Here is a 21,038-nt window from a genome sequence, read left to right as displayed (position 1 = left end):
AAGGGGCAGACAGTTAAGAAGAAAAAGAGAATGGTAAATATAGCATATCACTGTTAAGTGCTAAGGAAAAAACAAACAAACAAGCAAGGAAGGAGGATACCAAACATTTGAAGATGGTAGTTGAAATTTCAGACAGCGTGGCCAGGGAAGGCATCCCTGAAAAGGTATCATCTGAATAACAACCAGAGTGAGAGAGTCAGCCATGTGTATATCTGTGGGATGTGTACTCTAGGTTTTCTGATTTAATGTGCTACCTACTTTCACCAAGAAAATCCCACCAATTTGCTTAGATTAAATGTACTGGAAAATTTCGTCAAGAAGATTCAATTGCTGGAGTGAACATACTAAGATATAAGCACTAGCTGAAAAGAAATAAAGGCACCCAAAAATACATAGCCATGTGTGGATTTGGAGAAATAAGGAATTAAGTCACTTAGAATTCCATTGATGCGTAGAATACGGAAACAAAAAATATTCAAAATTACTACCTTAAGTCGATCAAGAACAGTTTAATTAAGATGCATATACTATAAGGTAAGTTTACATTTCAGAAAAATAGGATTTTAGAAGATTTTTTATCCAAAAAAGAACTTAACAAAACAGTTACAGCAATTTAAGTTGTACCTGGAATAGGCAATCATCGTAATTCAAAATCAAATTTGTTAAAAATTGGTTTATAGTTACCTTATTTAACCAATAAATTATTCTAATTCCCTTTATTACAGAAGTACAGTGAAAGGTGTGAGAGACCTGTAACATTGTGGTTTTGATTTTTTTCCATATGTAATCATAAAATCAAACGTGTAAAATCAGCTAGCTTGGTTCCAAAATTCAGAATAGAATACACTGAAATAAAAAAAAATGAAACAAAATTTCAGAGTTTTGGATGGATACTCGTTTATCCAATTGCACAGGACTCAGATATAATATCATCAGCACAATCAAACCAGAATAGTGTCAATCTATACACAGATTTCACAGGAAATGGAGAATTTGACCCTACACAACTTACTCCTGGCTTTCAGAAGGCATACTTACCTTAAACAAAACTGACATATCCCTGATATAAATTGCTCAAAGAAATTTTAATACCTACTCTGAAGAAATCTTGAAATAAAAGTATTTATTTTATATGCTATCAATCATGCCTTTAAACTCCTCAGGGGAAAGCTTAATAACTTTAGAAAAATCTGGATGGTTTCTATTACTAACATGATATTACAAAAATAAGTACAAAAACAAGAAAACATTATAAAACATTCCTCTCTCACAGTTATCTCAATTTTCTGAAAAATCTGTCTGTATTTAACTTCTAAAACAGGCCCTAGCAAGAGAAGTTACTTACATGTTCATTCATAAAAGTAGTTCACTATTTCGGTAATTTTAAATTGGAGAAAAATCAAGTTTTTCTACTAAAAAATGTTGGTTTCATATGTATTGCTCAAAGAAGAAACTGTCTTGGCGATGATATTCTATACCGGTAGAAAAATTAAAGTATTCATATAACCATTATATAGGTCATTTAAAATAAGGGGGTATAAAACTGAGGTCAATTTTAATTCTTTCATATTTCTGCTACAAAGTTAAGAGTAATATTAAAGCCATAGAGAAGAGACTAATGGTACCTCGGTGCTAGAGAAAGCAGGGAAAACGTACAGAGAGGACAGAAATTCATGGAGTTTTTGCTTTCCTTTTTAGTATTAACACTCCGTTTCTTCAAGTCATCCTCTTACAGTTTTTTATTTCCCTCAACACCACAGTTTCTCTCCATCCTCATTTCTTAAGCCTCAGTCACTTAATGGCTCTAGTTGGCTTATCCCATATCTTTCTTTGAGCAATTTATCTTCTGATACTGCCATTATAAATATAAGGTTTCCTTGCACGAGTGAGAGATCAATCTGAGATCAAGCTCTGAAAAATTCAGTGAGCCAGCCAATTAGATGTGTCTGCACTCCTCTGCAGAGGGTTATGAAGACAAGAACAGCATAACGTGCTCCAAATGACTGAGCTTGGGCATAGTCACAAGTGCTCAGGGGGCTAGTGATCTATTCTCTAGTAACGTTAGGCCAAATAGCTGTCCTAAGGGATTAAGGGGCCTGATAACAAGCTCTGAAGATCTCCTAGGGTGTCCTCCAGAACGTAAGAACACTTAGGTTTGAGGGAAAAAAGCATACTGTATAACCTGATTATTAGCTAGAAGCATTCAAGTCCAAAAAATGTCATTTATTACTATATGGTTCCAGTAAAACATATGCATTAGAGACATTTCCTGTCCTTCTTTCCATATCTGACATGACACTTTGCACAAAACACTACTGAAATTAGTATTAATGAAAAGCACAGTCAATAATATATAAAAGTGCTTCATAAACAGTAAAATCTTATACAACTCTATGTTGTTATTATTAATAATCTTCTTCCCAGTGTATACTCGCCTCAAGTGGGAAATTCTCCATCTTTATGAATATATTAAATATCCACAGTTTACTTCTTTTGCTTGCCAGAAAGAAAAATATATGTAACAAAAGAAAGATTTCAGTTTTATCTTGAAATTTAATTATATAGAAACCTATTACAGATGACACAGGCCAAATAGGACAAAGATAAAAAATATATGCCTAAATTAGCATGTAATTTGATAAAATGACGTCTCAAACATTGAAGAACAAAGGAAATAGTTTATACAGACCAACAGAGAGAAAATAAGTAGCTATAAAAAATGCACATACTTTCTAAAGCAATATTCACCAAGAAAAATAAAATATTTAAATGCATATTACCTCCTGGTAAATGATATTTGTTTCACCCAAAGGGGACAACTACTAGCAACTGACCACAAAGGAAAAAAGAGAGTTTACAGAACATTATAAGATGAGTCACCATAAGGCCTTGCAACTTGGTTTATTGTAAAATAACATTTTACGTATGCTACTTACACCTCAGCTCAGTAGTTTGTTACATGAGGAGAAGGCGGTGGAAGAAGAGTAAAATAAAATGTTATGAGAATCACAAGGTCAAGGTACACTTTCTACCACTCTTCATAAAACAACATGCAACTTAGGGGAACAATGGGAAAAGACAGAGCCACTAAGCCTAGACTCTTGCAGTAACTATGATTAGACTATTGATCAGGGACTAATGCTGACCTAGAGAGTAACAAGTACTGAGGATGACTCGTGTGTATGTGCTTTAGGAACAGAAAAACCTCACTCGTTTCTCCCTTTTCTTTCTATGAGCTTCTCATATACAATGAACCTGTTTTCTGCCTGGGTCATGTCTATTTCCTGAACCAGAAGAATGGCTCTTCAGCAAATTTAAAATTTGGATTCAGTACATATGTCTGATTTTTAAACATGAGAGTGTAACATTTTTATCAACTATGAAACCATAATTTTTTGGTTAATTTTAAAAACTAATTTCTAATTACCTTGGAAGCTTGATTTTTTTTATCTTAATTCTTATATTTTAGTAGCAAATAATTAATTTGGGACCGTGAGAAAGACCAACTAGAAAAAAGATAATTTAAAGCCACTGGATAGGAAAAATAATTGAATAAGTTGTTGGTCTTAATTATTTGATGTCCTAGTAATAATTTGCTTCACAATTCAAATAAAGAGAATTATATAGTGATAAAAATGCATTAATTCAGTGGTAGAAAAACAAGCATATTTTCATGAATGCCAAATTTTAAAAAAAAGTTATACATTCAATATACACTGTAATTATTAGATTTGAATATGAAAACCCAATTATACAGTTACTTATATTTATACATAAATGTATATATACACACCTATATACATATATATAAAAACAATATTTTAAATGGTAACCCGTCATTATGGAAAAAATAAGCATGAAAAACTATGTTATTTTCATTTTAGTTATAAATAATGTTTACTTCTAAAACTCTAAAAAACTGTTAAAGAGATTAAGTAACACTTTAGGCATAACTACCTCATTTACCTAAAAGACTATATATATACACACACACACACACACACACACACACACACATATATACACACATCTATATACTAGGATTTGAAGAGATAACCAAGAAAACTCATTTCTGCATCAGTTTTTCACATTTTTATAACATGATATGAACAAAGCATTTTATAAAAAATATAATCCATAAACATTCTCATTTTAAAAAATGTTAAATTTACCTGTAGGATTCATATTCCCACACTCCTCACATCAAGACTCTGTAAGAGGAATTTCTAAACTTGATACTTTGAGTGAGTAAGATGGAGTTAATACACATTAGGGTTTTAATAAACTATAACTTTTATTAACTAAAAATATTATATACAAATTATTTATTAAATGATCAAATATAAGAATTCAACATTTAATTGTTGTCTAGTAGTTCTGCATTTACTTTGACTCCCTAAAGATTTTAAATACCTTAACAACAGCATGCAAAATATTCATCACATTGCCAGGCAGTGCGAGTTACCTATAAATGCTACATTTATCCCAAATAACAGATAAACATGCCACTCTTAAAATATCGCATATAATAAACATAAAGCTAATCATAAAATCCAATACTAATGAGACTTTTAAACACATATCAAAGATATGCTTTAAAAGTTTTCATAGAAAAAATCTTCAATATAGAACCTTCAACAGTAAAATAAAGCAACAATATTCATTTTGCTTAAGATATCATAAAACAATTGTCTATTTCTAAAAACCATAAATATGAAAAATAAATTGTTTTCTTCAAAAAGATAATTTGCTTCTAAAATGTGTATTATAATATTAATAACATGTTGTCATTCTCAAGTTCTGTTATAAACCATTAATAGCTATGTTGGAAAGTTCAGGTTAAGAATATTTTGAAACCCTTTTAAGATGTATTAGAAGTGTCAAAATTTCTTCTTTCTAAATCTATTACACAAATGAAGCAACAAATTTTTGTATAGCACAGGGCCCAAAGACAGCACTCTCCTCAGGTCCCAGTGCATAAATTAAAAAGCCAATTAAGTTAAATCAACTGATAACACTAATAAATCATCAGTTCAACTACAGTTAAAATAAATATTTATTGCCCTCCCACTAAGAGTCAAGCACTATACTGGTGCTGGGGAAGCAAAGAAGAAAAAGACATTGTCTTTATTCTTAATAAGTTTCCAATCAATAACAATGAAGAAATAATTATAATACAATGTAATACACTCCATAATTTTAAAAAGGACAAGGTTCAATATAGTTAGGTAGAATGAATAAGATTATTTAAAAGCACAACAGGGTAACGGTCAACAATAATTTATTGTACATTTTAAAATAACTAAAATAATATAATTGGAATGTTCAGAGCACAAAGAAATGATAAATGCTTGAGATGATAGATGACCCATTTACCCTGACGTGACTGTCACACATTGAATGCCTGTGTTGAGACAGCTCATGTGCCCTATAAATACATACACCTGCTATGTACTCACTAAAATTTAAAAAAACAAAAAAGGAGAAAAAAAGGACAAGGTTCTGAAGCAGTCAAGAGAAGAAAGAGTGAATAACTTTGCAGAGAAACTTTAAGAAGGATAAGTTGACAAACCCAGATACTGAAATATGAACAAGATGTTCTCAGACCAACAAGTCACAGGGAAAAGGGCAAGTATAAGGGCACAGAAGCATCAAATACTACAAAGTGTATGGAAAACTGCATCGTGATTGATACAAAATTCAAGAAGAGGCAAACAGAAGTTGAAGAAATAGGCAGAGACTAAATCTACATTCCATGACATCAGGAACGTACTCCATGGAAATTTGCAAACACTAAAATCAGGATTTTTTTTTTGTTTTTTTTTAATTCACATACCACCCCTTACCCCCAGAGAGCCAGGTGTTAAACCTTTACCAGAACAGCACTGGCAGTGTCACATTTCAGAAGATATTTTAATACAAAGGCCACTTAATGTGCTACATTTTTTAGAACATTCTCCAAACAAAGGAAGAATGTAATGTAAAATAAAATTTGCTTCAAAGAAACCTGTATTTTAAAAAATAACAGAGGGAAAACACAACATCAACAGTCCACCTCATATGAAATTTTAAGTTTTTTCTTAAGAAGAAAAAAAAAAAAAGGCCGGGCACAGTGGCTCACACCTGTAATCCCAGCACTTTGGGAGGCTGAGGCGGGCAGATCACGAGGTCAGGAGATGGAGACCATCCTGGCTAACACGGTGAAACCCTGTCTCTACTAAAAATACAAAAAAATTAGCCGGGTGTGGTGGCAAGCGCCTGTAGTTCCAGCTACTCAGGAGGCTGAGGCAGGAGAATGGTGTGAACTCAAGAGGCAGAGCTTGCAGTGAGCCAAGATCGCCCCACTGCACTCCAGCCTGGGCGACAGAGTGAGACTCCGTCTCAAAAAAAATTTAAAAAGATATCTCCCTCTAGGTGCTATGCCATTGGTCCTATCCCTTAGAAAAGTTTCTCTTTAACAATTTGGAGTCAAACAAAATAAACTCCCATCATCAGCCTCCAATATTTAAAGTGAGCAAACATACAGTTTTAGTATTTTTCTCTTTGATGTCTACTCTCCATTAAAGATTGCAAAGATTTTTAAATAAAACAAGTAAAATACTGCTACTGATCTTAAGAAAATTCCATTGTACAGAGCATAATGCATTTAATAAAGAAAATTATCAAAGCTAGTACCATAACTATAGAAAATCTAATAATTATAAAAATACTAAACATTATAACTTAAAATAGGTAAAAACTTACTTTGAAATATTTATAAACCGAACCTAGCAAATTTAAACTATTTGTCATCATAATCTATTTTGCTTCCGTTTAGGTGCCAGCTTATTTTCTCAGCCTTTGTATCTGTTTTTTCAGATCAGTTACTTGATCAGACCTGGCCTGCCATACTGACGCTGAAATTATATAAAAGTCTTGAGCCAGAGAAGCTACCTCAGTACCCAAGGGACATTCCTCTTATTGGTGCCTCACATCTGTCTTCTAGTTTACTTTGACTTTTATTCATTCACTTAAAACATCATTACAAAACTACCATGGGGCAGGCTTTGTGCTAAGCACTAGAGATATAATGGTAAGCAAGACAAATATGTCCATGGCTTCATGGAGGGCAATCTACTAAGAGAGGTGTATATTGAACAAATAATCTCATCATAATTATAATTATGACTTATTAAGTTGCTATGAAGAAAAGTACATGATATATAATTGGGATACCTGTCTTCTGTGGAGGCTCATGAAAAGTTCCCATAAAAAGGTAAAACCTGACTCCAGGCCTGAAGGATGAAGATGAGGAGAGTTCCAGAAAGAGGAAACAGTACTTTTTCAGTTCCAGACAGGTTGGTTCCACCTTTGCTCTCTCCTTGCATTTTTCTCCTGAATTTCTTTTTTAATCTAGCTAACAACTTTGACTCTTTCTATTCCCATAGTAACAGCTAATGTTTATTGGGCTCAACTACTTCGAAGATATAATTCTAAACAATTTATGTATATTAACTCATCTAATCCTTACAGTAACCAGGAGTGAGATAGGTTCCCTTTCCTTATTTTACAGATAAGGAATCTGAGGCACAACCATGGAAAGTTAATTGATCAAACTGCACAGCTACTTGTACTAGTGGGGTACTTGTACCCTTATAATAACACTCAAAGAAGCCCCAAGGCACCAAGCTAAATTAGCACTACTACTGGGGCAAGAGTATCAGGTTTCCTATACTCTCCAAACTGCTACCATCTTAAACTAAGCAGAATTTAGTTATTTAGAAAATAACCAAACTTTTTTTCTCCAGTTTTCAGAAATCAAGAATAAAAAGTTAATCTATTAGCCCAGACTAAAATATCTCCAGGAGAAAAAAAAAAGTTCTTAGGATAATACATTTTCACAAAAAAGTTATTCACCTAGAATATGAAATGATGCAAACTAAGCAGGGAGAAATAATTACAATTTCTTTAATTTCTCCTTAACAATTAAAATTTTAAATACCTTCCAAGAGAAAGAGGATATTTTTCTCATAATTAAAACTAATAAATACTTTAAGTGTATTTGAAAAACAAATCTGTAGTAAACTACATAGGTAGTAAACTAGCTATGATGCTAAAGAAATTCCCAAAATCACTATATTCTTTAGGTGAGCACCTTTCAAGTATTAAAGAAAAAAGAACTATAAAATGCCTTGCACCTCACTTTAAATACATTCAGATATTTTTTAAAGTTCCTGTTACATCAAAAGTTTCATCTGGAGAATGGAGTGAACCTGCGAGGTGGAGCTTGCAGTAAGCCGAGATTGCGCCACTGTACTCCAGCCTGGACGACAGAGTGAAACTCCGTCTCAAAAAAAAACAAAAAAACAAAAAAAAGTTTCATCTGTAAATTCATCATTGAAGGTGATGCAGAAAAAGGTAATAGTAAGTAAGTAAGTGACTGATGCAAGTGAGTGTATGACTCATACTCATAGTTTGAAAAGGAAAATGATTTTGGGGAAAAGGCTCAGGAAGAAGAGAAGCAAATAATGGATTATGGACAAAATGAAGACCTTTCCTGTCCGAGGACTGTCACCAGTCCTTTATTACTTGAAGATTAAGGGAATAGTGAATAAAGCTGTCTGCCAGACAGCAGAAAAGGTAAGAAATAACATTGTCTCTAAGTGTACCTCACAAGAAAGTTTTTAGAAATAACATTGAAAAAATTAAACTTCTTATAAAAAGTTACTGGAAAACCCAACTCAAATCAGAAAAAGGAAAATGCCAAAATAAACCAACATTACATTTGTAGGTACTTGAACAGAATGAAACGGCAGTGTAGGTCAAGTTGTAGAATTATCTAATTTTATTCCACTTGGTTTTAGAAAAAAGTTGGATACAATACTGATTTGCTAGAAGATGTAGTGCAATTTGTTTTTGTTTGTTTTTCTACTCCATGGCTTAGTGCAACATAAGCATTTGGCTTTGTTACTAGGGTTTAATAAATTAATACAATGTGCTTCGCTTTTTAGTTTCAGAAGTCAAGTTCAAGCCACTGAATTTGGTTCCAATTTTTACTAACTGCCCCTATCCTTTCATATATATATATATATATATATATATACACACACACACACATATACATATATAGGTGTATATATGTATGTATATATACACACACTAACATATATCACATATATTTCAATATACATTTTTTAAAACTCACACTTATGTAAGGATTTTAATTGTTATCCCTGCATTCTGGATCTTTTTTAAAGCACCAAGAGAATTTCATTTTGATGAAGTCACTCACATTCAACAAGAAGTTTTATCCAATTTAATATTTTAATTTACATTTTCATGTATATTTGGAGTCCCACTACATGACAGCATTGAGCTAAATACTTTATACACGTAAATTCATTTAAGAATACTGGGTTTATCTGGGTGCAGCAGCTCACACCCGTAGGACCAGCTACTCAGGAGGCTGAGACAGGAAGGATCACCTGAGCCCAGGAGTTCCAGACTACAGTGAGCTATGATCACATCACCATACTTCAGCCTCAACAACAGAGACAGACTCTCTCTAGAACAATTAAAATTTAAAAAACAATTTTTTAAAGAATGCTGGATTTATTTTGTGTGTAAACTTGCCTGTGTATACTGCCTGAGGAGAAGGTAAATAATATTTTTATGAAGAACCCACATCGTATCACTGATGGCTTTTGTATGAGCAACATCTAGCCATTGTAGTACACCTTATACATATAGCTTAAATTTAGTTCATGAAAACTGCCTGATCCAACATGAAAAAGTTTCAGAAAAAAGAAAAGCTGGGTGTGTGCACACATGCACATGTTTCCTAGACAAGAGCTTAGAACCTAGGCAGTCCAGTTCCAGAATCTTTGCTCTTAACCACTAAGCAGTATGTTGGAAAAAGAAGAAAGATATAAAAATAACTGATTTAGATAAAAACAGTAGCTTCTAGAATAAGGGATCACATTTCTGAAGTCAGTACACTAAGAAATATAAGCATTAAATTATCTTTAAAAATTGAAGACAATCTACAATACTTTTTTCTCTTGTGAATGAATATACATATCAGGAAGTTTCTAGCTTTTTCGTTTTGAATATTATATCAACCAACATTTTTTACATTGCTTTAAAGAGATCATACCTACCTTACAGTATTTCTGGCAGGATTAAAGAAGGTCTTAGATTATGACTTTAAATAATAATCTAAGACCTTATTTAATTTAATCTAAATTAAATATCTAGATTATGATATAAGGTCATAATCGAAGATCTTATGTAATCCTTTAATCCTCTCTTTCTATAAAGAGAGAGACTTATGTTAAGGAATTGGCTTAGGAGATTGTGGTGCACTGGTAAATTCAAAATCGGTAGGGTTGTGTGTGTGTATGTGTGTGTGTGTGTCTGTGTATACATGCATATATATGTGTGTATGGGTATACACACACACACACGATTTATCCTTGAACAACACAGGTTTGAACTGCGAAAGTCCACTTATTTGTGGATTTTCTTCAGCCTCTGCCACCCTTGCAACAGCAAGATCAACCCCTCCTCCTCTTCCTCAGTCTACTTAACAAGAAGACAAGGCTGAAGACTTTTATGATGACCTACTTCTACTTAATAAATAGTAAACATATTTTATCTTCCTTATGATTCTCTTAATATTTTTTCTCTAGCTTACTTTATTGTAAGAATACAGTATATAATACACATAACATATGAAATATGTGTTTATGGAAGGGTGTGTTGGCTCACACCTGTAATCCCAGCACTTTGGGAGGCCAAGGTGGGTGGATCACCTGAGATCACGAGTTCAAGACCAGCCTGACCAACGTGGAGAAACCCCATCTCTACTAAAAATACAAAATTAGCCGGGCGTGGTGGTACATGCCTTTAATCCCAGCTACTCGGGAGGCTGAGGCAGGAGAATCAATTGAACCCGGGAAGCAGAGGTTGCGGTGGGCCAAGATCATGCCATTGCACTCCAGCCTGGGCAACAAGAGCAAAACTCCGTCTCAAAAAAAAAGAAAAAGAGAAAGAAAAAGAAAAAAAGAAATATGTGTTTATGTTTTCAGCAAGGTTTCTGGTCAATAGTAGGTTATTAGTAATTTTTTGGAGAATCAAAAGTTATACATGGATTTTCAACTCTGTAGGGGTCAACACCCCAAATTCCCACATTGTTCAAGGGTCAACTGTCTGTTGGTTTTGATTCTCTGGGGAACTCTAATACTTCAGGGTAGTTGAAAACCAAGGCTTAGAAAACAGGAAAAGGAATTCAGATTCATATCTTTGTCTCCAGCCATTCCTGAAAGGATTATGAAATAAAATTCTCAAGAAGCTCTACTGGATTCAGTTTTCATACCCTAACCACTCAGCCAGTGTAATGTTCTTTTTCTTTTAAGACTGTAATTTGACAAAACCAATCAACTCTGAGAAACAGTTTGTCACAGCCTCAAAAAGTTAAGCCTAGAGGAATTCCACTCCTAGATATATATACCCAAGAGAACTGAAAACATATGTCCATACCAAAACTTGTACAAGGCCGGGCATGGTGGCTCAAGCCTGTAATCCCAACACTTTCGGAGGCCAAGGCAGGAGGATCACCTGAGGTCAGGAGTTCATGACCAGCCTGGCCAACATGGTGAAACCCCATCTCTACTAAAAATACAAAAATTAGCCGGCCACGGTAGTGTTCACCCATAGTCTCAGCTACTTGGGAGGCTCAGGCAAGAGAATCGCTTGAACCCAGGAGGTGGGGGTTGCAGTGAGCCGAGATCACACCACTGCACTCCAGCTTGGGTGACAGAGCAGGACTCTGTTTCAAAAAAAAAAAAAAAAAAAAGAAAAGAAAACTTGTACACGAATGTAGTAGCATTATTCACAATAGCCACAAAGCAGAAACAATATAAATGCTCATCATTTGGTTAACGGATAAACAAAATGTGGCATATCCATACAATGCAATGATTCAGCAATAAAAAAGAACCAAGTACAGATACATGCAACACCATGGAAGAACCCTGAAAACATGCTGAGTAAAAGAAGGCAGATACAAAATGCCACATATCTATGAATCCATTTAAATGAAATGTCTGGAATAAGCAAATTCATAGAGACAAAAAAATAGCTTAGTGGTTGTCAGGGGCTGGGGGAAAGATGTCAATGGCGAGTGACTACTAATGGCAATGGGGTTTCATACTGGGGTGACAAACACATTCCTCAATTAAACAGTGGTCATAAGCTTATGAATACAAATTCTCCTCAACTTACAAGGGGGTTATGTCCTGACAAACCCTTCATTAGTTGAAAACACCATGTGTCAAAAATGCATTTAAGTACTTAACCTACCGAACATCATAGCTTAGTCTAACCTACTTTAAACATGCTCAGAACACTTACGTTACCCTACAGTTAGGCAAAATCAGCTAACACAGAGCCTATTTTATAATAAAGCTATTGACTATCTCATGTAACTTATATGAATATTGTCCTGAAAGTTAAAAAAAGCATGGTTGTATGGCACTGAAAAGTACAATTTCTACTGAATGTGTATCACTTTCGCATCAACCATCAAAAGTTGGGATTCATCTGTATACTAAAGGCCACTGAATTGTATACCTTAAAATAATTAATATTACAATAAGCGAATTTTATCTCAACAAAAACTTGCTAAAAAATAAAAATTCAACTCACCTGTCCCTTTTGTGGTGACAAACAATGAACAACTTCATCCACCATTACTGGAATATGTAATTTAGCCATAGTTTCAAAATCTCTATCTTGAGATCTGTGTAACTCCTGGGCTTGAGTTTGATCTGTTTGCTCCCGGGCTTCATATTCTCTATATTTTTCTGCTGTAGTATGTATTCTTTTTGGCCAGACACCTAAATTAGGTATGCCAGATTCCAACCAACATGAAAGGCATTCTTTATACATTCTACAAAAATACGGATACCGAAGCATTTTGTAGGTAAACAAATCTAGAAAAAAAAATTAAAATATGATTGTTGGATTTTTTTAAAAGAATGTTCTAATACTTGGGGAAAATCAAATTAATATGCAATATTTAGCACATCAAAAAAAAGTTAAGACTTATGATCCTAACATCTTAAACAAGTAAAGGTGACAAACCCTTCTTATATATACAAAGCAAGGAACCTAAGAGGACCCAGAGACATAATTTAAACATAATTTAAATACAATTTTTAATGTAGCCTAATACATTCTAATATCATTAACATTTTAACCATTAGGGATATGAAAATTGATTATTAGGTCAACATTTTTATGAAATATACTTTTTTGAATTTTAATTAAGGCTAAAAAGTAGATTCAATGAATTAAAACTGTTTATTTGAAAAGTAATCAGGATGACTGAACGGATTAAAAGTATTACATTTTAGATTCAGATGGTCTTCTATTTCAAGCTCTTGTATTTGTTTTTCTCACAATGCTAAATTCTCATCTTCAGAGACTATCCCTGGGAAAAGACTACGCATGTACATCCAAAAAATAAAAAAGATAATCAGTCTATCAGTCCGATTCTCTGATGAGATCATCTCCCTGTACCCTGTATCAGTGGAGTGTATATCAGTTTAAACTATGACTGTATAAACACTCAACTGAGCACACTTCGGTATTTCATGTCTACCCTTAATTATCTGTCCCCGGCACCCAAAAAACAAATAATTGATATATTCCTTGGATTTACCATACGTGCTCCATTTTCTTCAGCAATCCATAACTCGTTAAAATGCAGAAGAAAAACAGGATTTATGTACATATATTAACAGGAGACCTTTTGAAAACACCATGCATTTTATACCCAGCTGGTTTCAAGCAAAGTTTTTGATACTACCACAGTAAACACCATTTGATACTACCCAGTTAACACTATTCTTTCCTTACAGGTTATTAGTTATTTAAGAATATGACCCACACCTTCGTATACACAAAATAAGATGCACATCAGTGCTTAATAAATGTTTTCTGAAGAAAATGAACGAATGGATTAATTCCAGACTCCACAGAATTAGCATTGTTATCAATCCTCACTTTGGGAAATTTCCCCTGCATGACTGACCCCACCAAAAACCATATGTTCTCAAAATACTACAAGAAGCATAAATCCCACTTAAATATGTCTGTCTTTCCTTTTGCAATAAAAAAATTTAAAAACGTTGAAAAGCTGATCACACGTAATAAAACACAAAGAAATACAAATATGATGTAACATCAACAAGATGTTACCTTGAGGATAACATCTTAACTTCACCAAAGCTATAATCTGCAGAACTGTGTGGCAAATGTGACACTGAAAAAATGTGCGGCGGGGGGGGAAATGAGTGATCTAAGTAGATTTTTGGTTGCTTGGCAGCAACGAAATAGCCAAATTATTAATTATGCCTAAGGTTTCTGGAAAGCGTACAAAAGTAAGCTCAACTACCCTCTGACTTAGTGTTTCTAACAGTTTACAAAATAATAGCTAACATTTATTTAGCACTTACTAAGCACCACTTACTATTATAACCACACTACATGCACTACCTCATTCAATCCTTACCACGACTCTTGAAATATTATTCCCATTTTATAGACAGGGAAAACAGAGAAGTAATTTGCCAAAGGCCACATAGCTAGAGAGCCGTAAAGCTAAAATTGTAACACAGTCTACCCCCAGAGCCTGAACTCAATCTCCATGCTATAAACATAGCCCACTGGAACTATTTAATCCACTTATGTAATTTAATAGTACTTCAATTAAATTGACTATATGTTTGTAATATCTCATAGATTCATTTTATTAAGGAACCGACATCCAATGGCTTGGCTCTGTTCCACTTAAAAATAACAGTATGCTGCGGGGTTCCCAGTAATGAACGTACAATGCATACGCCTAAAAAGTGAACTCTGGAACAACCTACCCTATATGTCCAGATTTTGATAACTAAAAAGAAAAGTAGTATCATCAATTCTAATATAGGAATAAGAACCATACAGGAAAACGCAGAGTAGCGGGGGAAAAACAAACAAAAAACGCTATCACTTGCATTTAATTTTTTTCTATTGCATTCAGTTTCTATGTGTTTATTCAACTATGGTCAAGGCACAAAGCCTGAATATTTTATTATGAACTAATTGCCTGCCAACTTGAGTCAACCTGGAGAAAGGGTGACAAATAGTTCATTTGCCTCTTGTTTCCTGCAATACCTCCCTAAAAAAAATGGAAGCTGGGGGTGTGGCATGCTCTAAAGAAAACTATACTCTTCTCTTTTGGAGCCCAGTTTCCTACCAGACAACTTGGAGCTCTCCTGCAGTCTGCTAGTGGCCAGCTACCCTAAATGATTTAAGATTAAGTTCCCTCTGGTCATAAGGAAGCAGGGAGTCAGGAAAACTGCCTCTGTGATCTCCTAGTTAAGTCATTTAACTTTTCTCTACAAGCAAAGTTCACTTTTGGCTGTTGAGAGCATAAAATTGGCCAGATTACTCTTTTAATTGTGAAAACACACAGGTGAGTGATGCCCATGAAGGATACTCCCTCAAGGGCTCTAACAATTATAATCATTGCAGTCAATTTTGTCTGGCAGGGAAATCCTGTTTGAAAATGTAATTTTTAAGGACAAAAACGCGACGTGGCGGCTGACACACGAACGCTGAGAAAGTGAAAGAGGTTCTAAGGAAAGAGAAAAATACACCCTGTTGCCTAAGAATTACGCTCTGACGAGGAAAAACTATTCGGAAACTTCCAAACCCAGGTTGAAGGCGTGTTGAAGAGAGGGAGAGGGTCAGGGGCGTATTTTTCTTTTGCTCCGGACGAATCCAGCGACCCCTGTGGAGTACCCCCAAAGGTTTGGTGGTTTCCAAAACGAGTTCCCGGGACTCGGTCCCCTTCTCCTCACCTGAAGCACGAAGACTTCTCAGCTGGCCTCTAACTCCGGCCAGTGACTACTACTACGATCCCGGAGAACCTGAATGTGCCGCGCGTCTAGGTCCTGCCCCTGGGGGAAACTTGGAAGGACGGACAGATTGGGTCCACGTCCGCCCAAGCAACTGAGGACCGTCTGCCTTTGGTTCCGCTGTTTCCAGCCTCAGCTGCCAAAGGGTCCTGTTGGCGCTGGGGTTTCCAAACGACTTTCCTGGGGGAAATAAATAAGACCTCACTATTGCCATGTTTAAATTCACTTTTACTTTTTCCATTTTTATTTTTTGGTCTGAAGCAACTTTAAATCTAACTTTTCATTTATCCTTATCTCTACTCTTTGGTTTACAATGAAAGTATATTAAACTTGTGTTCTGATAACACAGCAGTTATACTCCAATTTTTAACTAAAAGTGGGAATTTCTGTTTCATTAGCTCTATGTTTAGAAACTACAAGGAGCAAGGTGGCACAGTAGTGGGATTGATTGTAATGTCAAAATCTCTCTGCTTTAACCAAATGTACAATTCCTTTAAAATATGGACCTCGTCATCTGAACACTGTTAAATGGCAAGTGTAACACTGAATTTGAAATCTAAAGTACTTGGATTAGGTGTGAAAACATCTGTGGCACTGATAAACCTTATACAATGTGGGTGTCAAAAAAGACAAACTTTAAAACACTTCTATTCTTCACCAATGATCCATGCAATTTTACAAGCAACTGGCAAAATATGCATATTTTCAGACTGGATTAATATATTCTCTTAATGTCACTTAATCCAGAAAGTATTTCAGAGACAAATGACTCAATTCTGAATTGCCTTGCCTGTATAGTTCAAGACAAACTTTTGTGTTAGGAATTTTCTGAAAACTTCAGTTTTCTCTCAGAAAAATGAAAATAATATTACCTACGTCTCATGGGCTGTTGTGAGAATTAACTGAGAGACCATATGTAAAGGGACTAATAAAATACCTGGGAAGTCAAAACGTAAAGTACTATACAATGAGTTCTTACTGGAAATAAAGACATCTCGATTTTATTACCAAGACCAGCAGCACACAAATAACCATTTCATTAGCTAAGATACAGGTAATACAGCCAAAAATAAGTAGTAGTTTTATTGATCCTCTGTCTAGTGATCAGAAACAATAATATGCATCACATACAGTACACAATACTCCCGATTTTCCTCAACAGGAAATAAATGTCCATAATACAGAGGTTTCCATATATTGTTGCATTTATAATACTCTGCATGGGTATGAGTCATCCTATTTATAAAGTGATATTGAATCCACAGAATATAAGCTCCAAGAGGGAAGAGTTTGATTCCATTGCATACTATTGTGTCTAAAATCTAAATAATTGCTAAATGGATACAATAACAGTAACATATAGAACAATGAAATTCAGATACTGTTATTAAAAACACCCTGCCAAATAAAGTTATTTTAGCAAACGTATTTCCGATTTGTTCCAGGTATTTTCTCTCTTTTTAAAGTGTCTATTCTGAAATAATATCTATAACCTGGGACTTAAAAAAATCACTTCACCTAATAACAAACCAAGCCAAAATCTTTAAATTTATTTTGTTATGCCATCATTAGACAGAGAATGTAAAAAGTAACCAAACAGAAAATAGTTTCACGGTCAGTACTAATGGGAGTAGGCCTGGAAGTCCTGAGAAATGAAGCCTGAGGCCTCAACCCAAAAGATCTCCAATTAATTCAGGTGAAGAGACCCCACATTTTGGCCCATATTAATGTGTCTGGAAGAAACAGGTCCCTACAACTTCTTGGAGGCCTCACTACTCAGAGAAAAGAAAATAAACACCCAGAACCCATTAATCCACACCCAAACTCCACCTCTCCCCCTAGCAGAGGGCATAGGCCAACCCCTGCCCGCACCAGTCTCACTCACACCCTTAACTCTGGGACCGGGCCCTGCACGCGCCGGTCTACAGGAGGCCTGGTGATCTCAAGTGGCTGCCTCCCACCAGCAGCTCCGGCCTAGCCCCGCCCACTTTGGCCACCGCCTCCGGAAACGGCCGCGCGCGTTGCCACGGTGACGAGCAAGCAAAGAGCTTCCCCTGCGCAGCCAGGCTGAGCTTCTTGGCGCCAAGCTGCCGCGAGCCGTGACAGCGTCCGACGTGATGACATCACTCGAGCGGCAGCCAATGAAACGAAGCGCTGAGGAAAGTGGCTTGGGTTTGAATATTGTGGTTGAGTCTGAAACGCCGGGAGGCGGACATTAAAGTGAAGTGGTTGCGGTAACCTGGCCTGGGCCTGAAGTGAGTGAGAGGCACATGAAGGTAAAACTGGACTCTGGGACACTCCTTTTGGTGACTTGTATTATTGGGAACGGAGGGTCCTGCCGCTTCAGGTCTAGAAGACCAGGTGGGCTTCTTGACAAACAGAAGCGTTGAGCGGTGGGGGATCAGGGTACCTGGGGAGAAAGTGAAGGGAAAAAGGGATTCGAGAACCTGCTAAGAGCACAGCTCTGCTTGACCGTAATCCTCGACTGCTCAGCTGGAAGGGCAGGGATCTCCTTAAGTTCTGAGAGGAAGGTCTTAAGTTTTAAAGGGCATCTTGGCCCCTTTCCCAGACTTTGGCAGAGAACTTTAACTGCCCAGCACCTTGTAGTGTCAGCTTTTTTCCGGACTCCAAATTCGGAGTGTTTTGTTTCAGACGCACATATAAGCGTACCCAGGGGCTTACCTATCAAACGAGGAGCTTTTGTTCATCACTGCATAAAATTTTTGTCTGACGAGCTTTAACTGTTAGTCTTGCACTGGTCAATCGGGAACTCCTCCTGAGCCCCAGTTGTAGGTAGCATCAAGATAAAAGCCGCTCTGACTGCCTAACGGGATTGCCGAGGATCAGATGAGGTACGGAAGAGATACTGTTTGGCAAATGCTCTGCAGATGAAATTAAACTGTAAACATTGAGAATCAGTCCTATAGTCTGTTCTTGGTTTCCGCAGGACTTTTTTTTTTTTTTTTTTTTAGGAGCTCATTAGTCGCTCAGTTACAGAGAAGCCAGGACTGACTGCTGTTTATTATATGAGAAGAGAGTATTTGACCAGAATGGACTGATTTTGTGGTATAATATATAGTTTCGATTATGGATAATTAGGTAGAAATTTAGGCACTCTACAGATGTTAATTTTTAGTGTCATTCCACCACGTCTAGCCTCCTGTTTCGTTTTTGGAAGGTTTTTATGAACTTTGATGCTAGAGAATGTGATATCCAATGACTAGATAGTGCTTCTTATTAAGTTCATAGTTTGTAAGAACTATTTCAATAAACAAAGATTATCTACAAAGCACAATCACAAAGAAAAAAACTTAAAAGATTATCTGCCTTTAATGGTAGTAATTAATCTCCTCTTCTATTATTTATTCATTTATTTGAGACAGAGTCTCGCTCTGTGTTCCAAGCTGGAGTGCAGTGACGTGATCGCTGCTCACTGCAACCTCCACCTCCCAGGTTCAAGCAATTCTCGTGCCTCAGCCTCCCGAGTAGCTGGGATTACAGGCATTTGCCACCACACTCGGCTAATTTTTGTATCTTTGGTAGAGACGGGGATTCACTGTGTTGGCCAGGCTGGTCTCGAACTCGTGACCTCAAGCCATCTGCCCGCCTCGGCCTCCTGAAGTGCAGGAATTACAGGTGTGAGGCAGGGCACCCAGCCCTTCCTCTTCTACTATTGAAAAGTATTTACAAATACATAATATTTTTATATTGAAAGTGCATCTTGTCCCATCATAGAAATACCCCAAATCAATTAAGGGACACGATAAAAATGATTTTTTTTTTTTTTTTTTTTTGCCGACAACTGTGAAAACTAAGAGGAAAAAAAATAGCTCAGCTGTCAGTGCCGGCCTTCCCTCCAGTTGAACCTTTTATTCTTCCCTGATGGTTGTAAGTTGGTGGGAGTAGTGCCCCCAAGACTGATATTCCAAAAAGAGCTTTAAGATGGACTGTAGATGATAGTGTTGAGTATCGTTTTCAGTCCTATACAGTGTTTGTTGAATCTGAATCTAATTCAGGTTTGAGTTTGTATTTAATATATCATAACTGTCACTCTACTTCTGTATCATTGTTTGGAAGCATTCTCTTCTGATTCCAGTAGAACCTAGCTGTTAATAACATGGACTTTAGATTTGTACCCGTTAAGGAGTTTGTGTTTTATTCTTCTGGTGAGAAGTCATTGGAGACTTTAGAGCAGGTGAATGCCATGTGATGCATCACATGATCTGAATGCTTTTGATGAACATATCAGTGAATACAATCAATGAATTAAATTTATTATAGTACTTTCATAAAATTAGGGGTGAATCTTTGACTGAATTGACTTCTATTTGACGTTTGGTTCCCCACTTGTTACGTCATCTTGGAAAAGTTACTTATCCTAAGGCTAAGTCTTTGTTTTTGTAAAATGGAAATACTACTACAACCTACCTTACGTGATTATTATAAGGATTGAATGCAATGACGAATGTCAAGTGTGTACTATAATGCATGAGACAGTGTACATACTCAAATGAAACGCATTGTTGTTCATTATTAATAATTATCACCATATCAACCTAATCTAAGCATTGTTAAAGCAGACTTATTGAGAATGGCCACTGTGTGATATCTGACAAGTACAGAGAAATCATAATCAGTTTTATTTTCACATTCAAGAGCTCCTGTGCCAGGCCCTGAGGTTTCTATCAAAAGTAAGGAAATATAAGAGAGTGGTACCAGAAGCTGAGTTTTGGGGGAAATAGGGAGATTTTGGTCAAAGGGTACACTTCAAGTTATAAGATAAATAAGTTCATGGCATTTAATGTACAGCATCGATGGTGATAGATGTATTAATTTAATTGTAATCATTTCATAGTGTATAAGAATATGAGACCATCACATTGTACATCTTGATTTTATACAATCTTTGCCAGTTAAATGTTTTAAAATTTCTAAAAAAGTAAGCAATATATATATTTTTAACTTCTATAAGAAAATTTCTGAGGGTTATATATTTACATCAGGGAGAGTAGTGATTAAGTACTTGGCCTTTAGATTCAGTTAGTCTGAGTTCAAATCCCATGGCATGTGCTTCCTCAGTTGTGTGAC

General features: G+C 35.7%; 2 protein-coding genes across 3 annotated transcripts in view; one reads left to right on the top strand and one right to left on the bottom strand.

The window, feature by feature from the left end:
- Nucleotides 1–17,932, bottom strand: part of METTL15 (methyltransferase 15, mitochondrial 12S rRNA N4-cytidine) — a 225,727-nt gene extending 207,795 nt beyond the window's left edge. Inside the window, exons 1-3 of one of the 2 annotated variants that reach the window (XM_031016303.3) lie at nucleotides 17,838–17,932; nucleotides 15,894–16,130; nucleotides 12,688–12,974 (exon numbers count right to left, since the gene is read on the bottom strand). In XM_031016303.3, the coding sequence (XP_030872163.1) occupies nucleotides 12,688–12,957 (270 nt within the window). In that variant the 5' untranslated portion in view covers nucleotides 12,958–12,974; nucleotides 15,894–16,130; nucleotides 17,838–17,932. Of the gene's footprint in view, nucleotides 1–12,687; nucleotides 12,975–15,893; nucleotides 16,131–17,835 lie in introns of both variants that reach the window. The other variant, XM_055356573.2, reaches the window with a different exon arrangement.
- Nucleotides 17,919–21,038, top strand: part of KIF18A (kinesin family member 18A) — an 87,591-nt gene continuing 84,471 nt past the window's right edge. Inside the window, exon 1 of the mRNA XM_004050860.5 lies at nucleotides 17,919–18,226. The gene's annotated coding sequence lies outside the window, so the exon portion shown is untranslated. The remainder of the gene's footprint in view (nucleotides 18,227–21,038) is intronic.

This window comes from Gorilla gorilla, chromosome 9, assembly GCF_029281585.2.
Source record: "Gorilla gorilla gorilla isolate KB3781 chromosome 9, NHGRI_mGorGor1-v2.1_pri, whole genome shotgun sequence".
NCBI classification, from domain to species: domain Eukaryota; kingdom Metazoa; phylum Chordata; class Mammalia; order Primates; family Hominidae; genus Gorilla; species Gorilla gorilla.
Note: the sequence above shows the minus strand (reverse complement) of the source record. Positions and strands in the feature narration are given on the sequence as shown.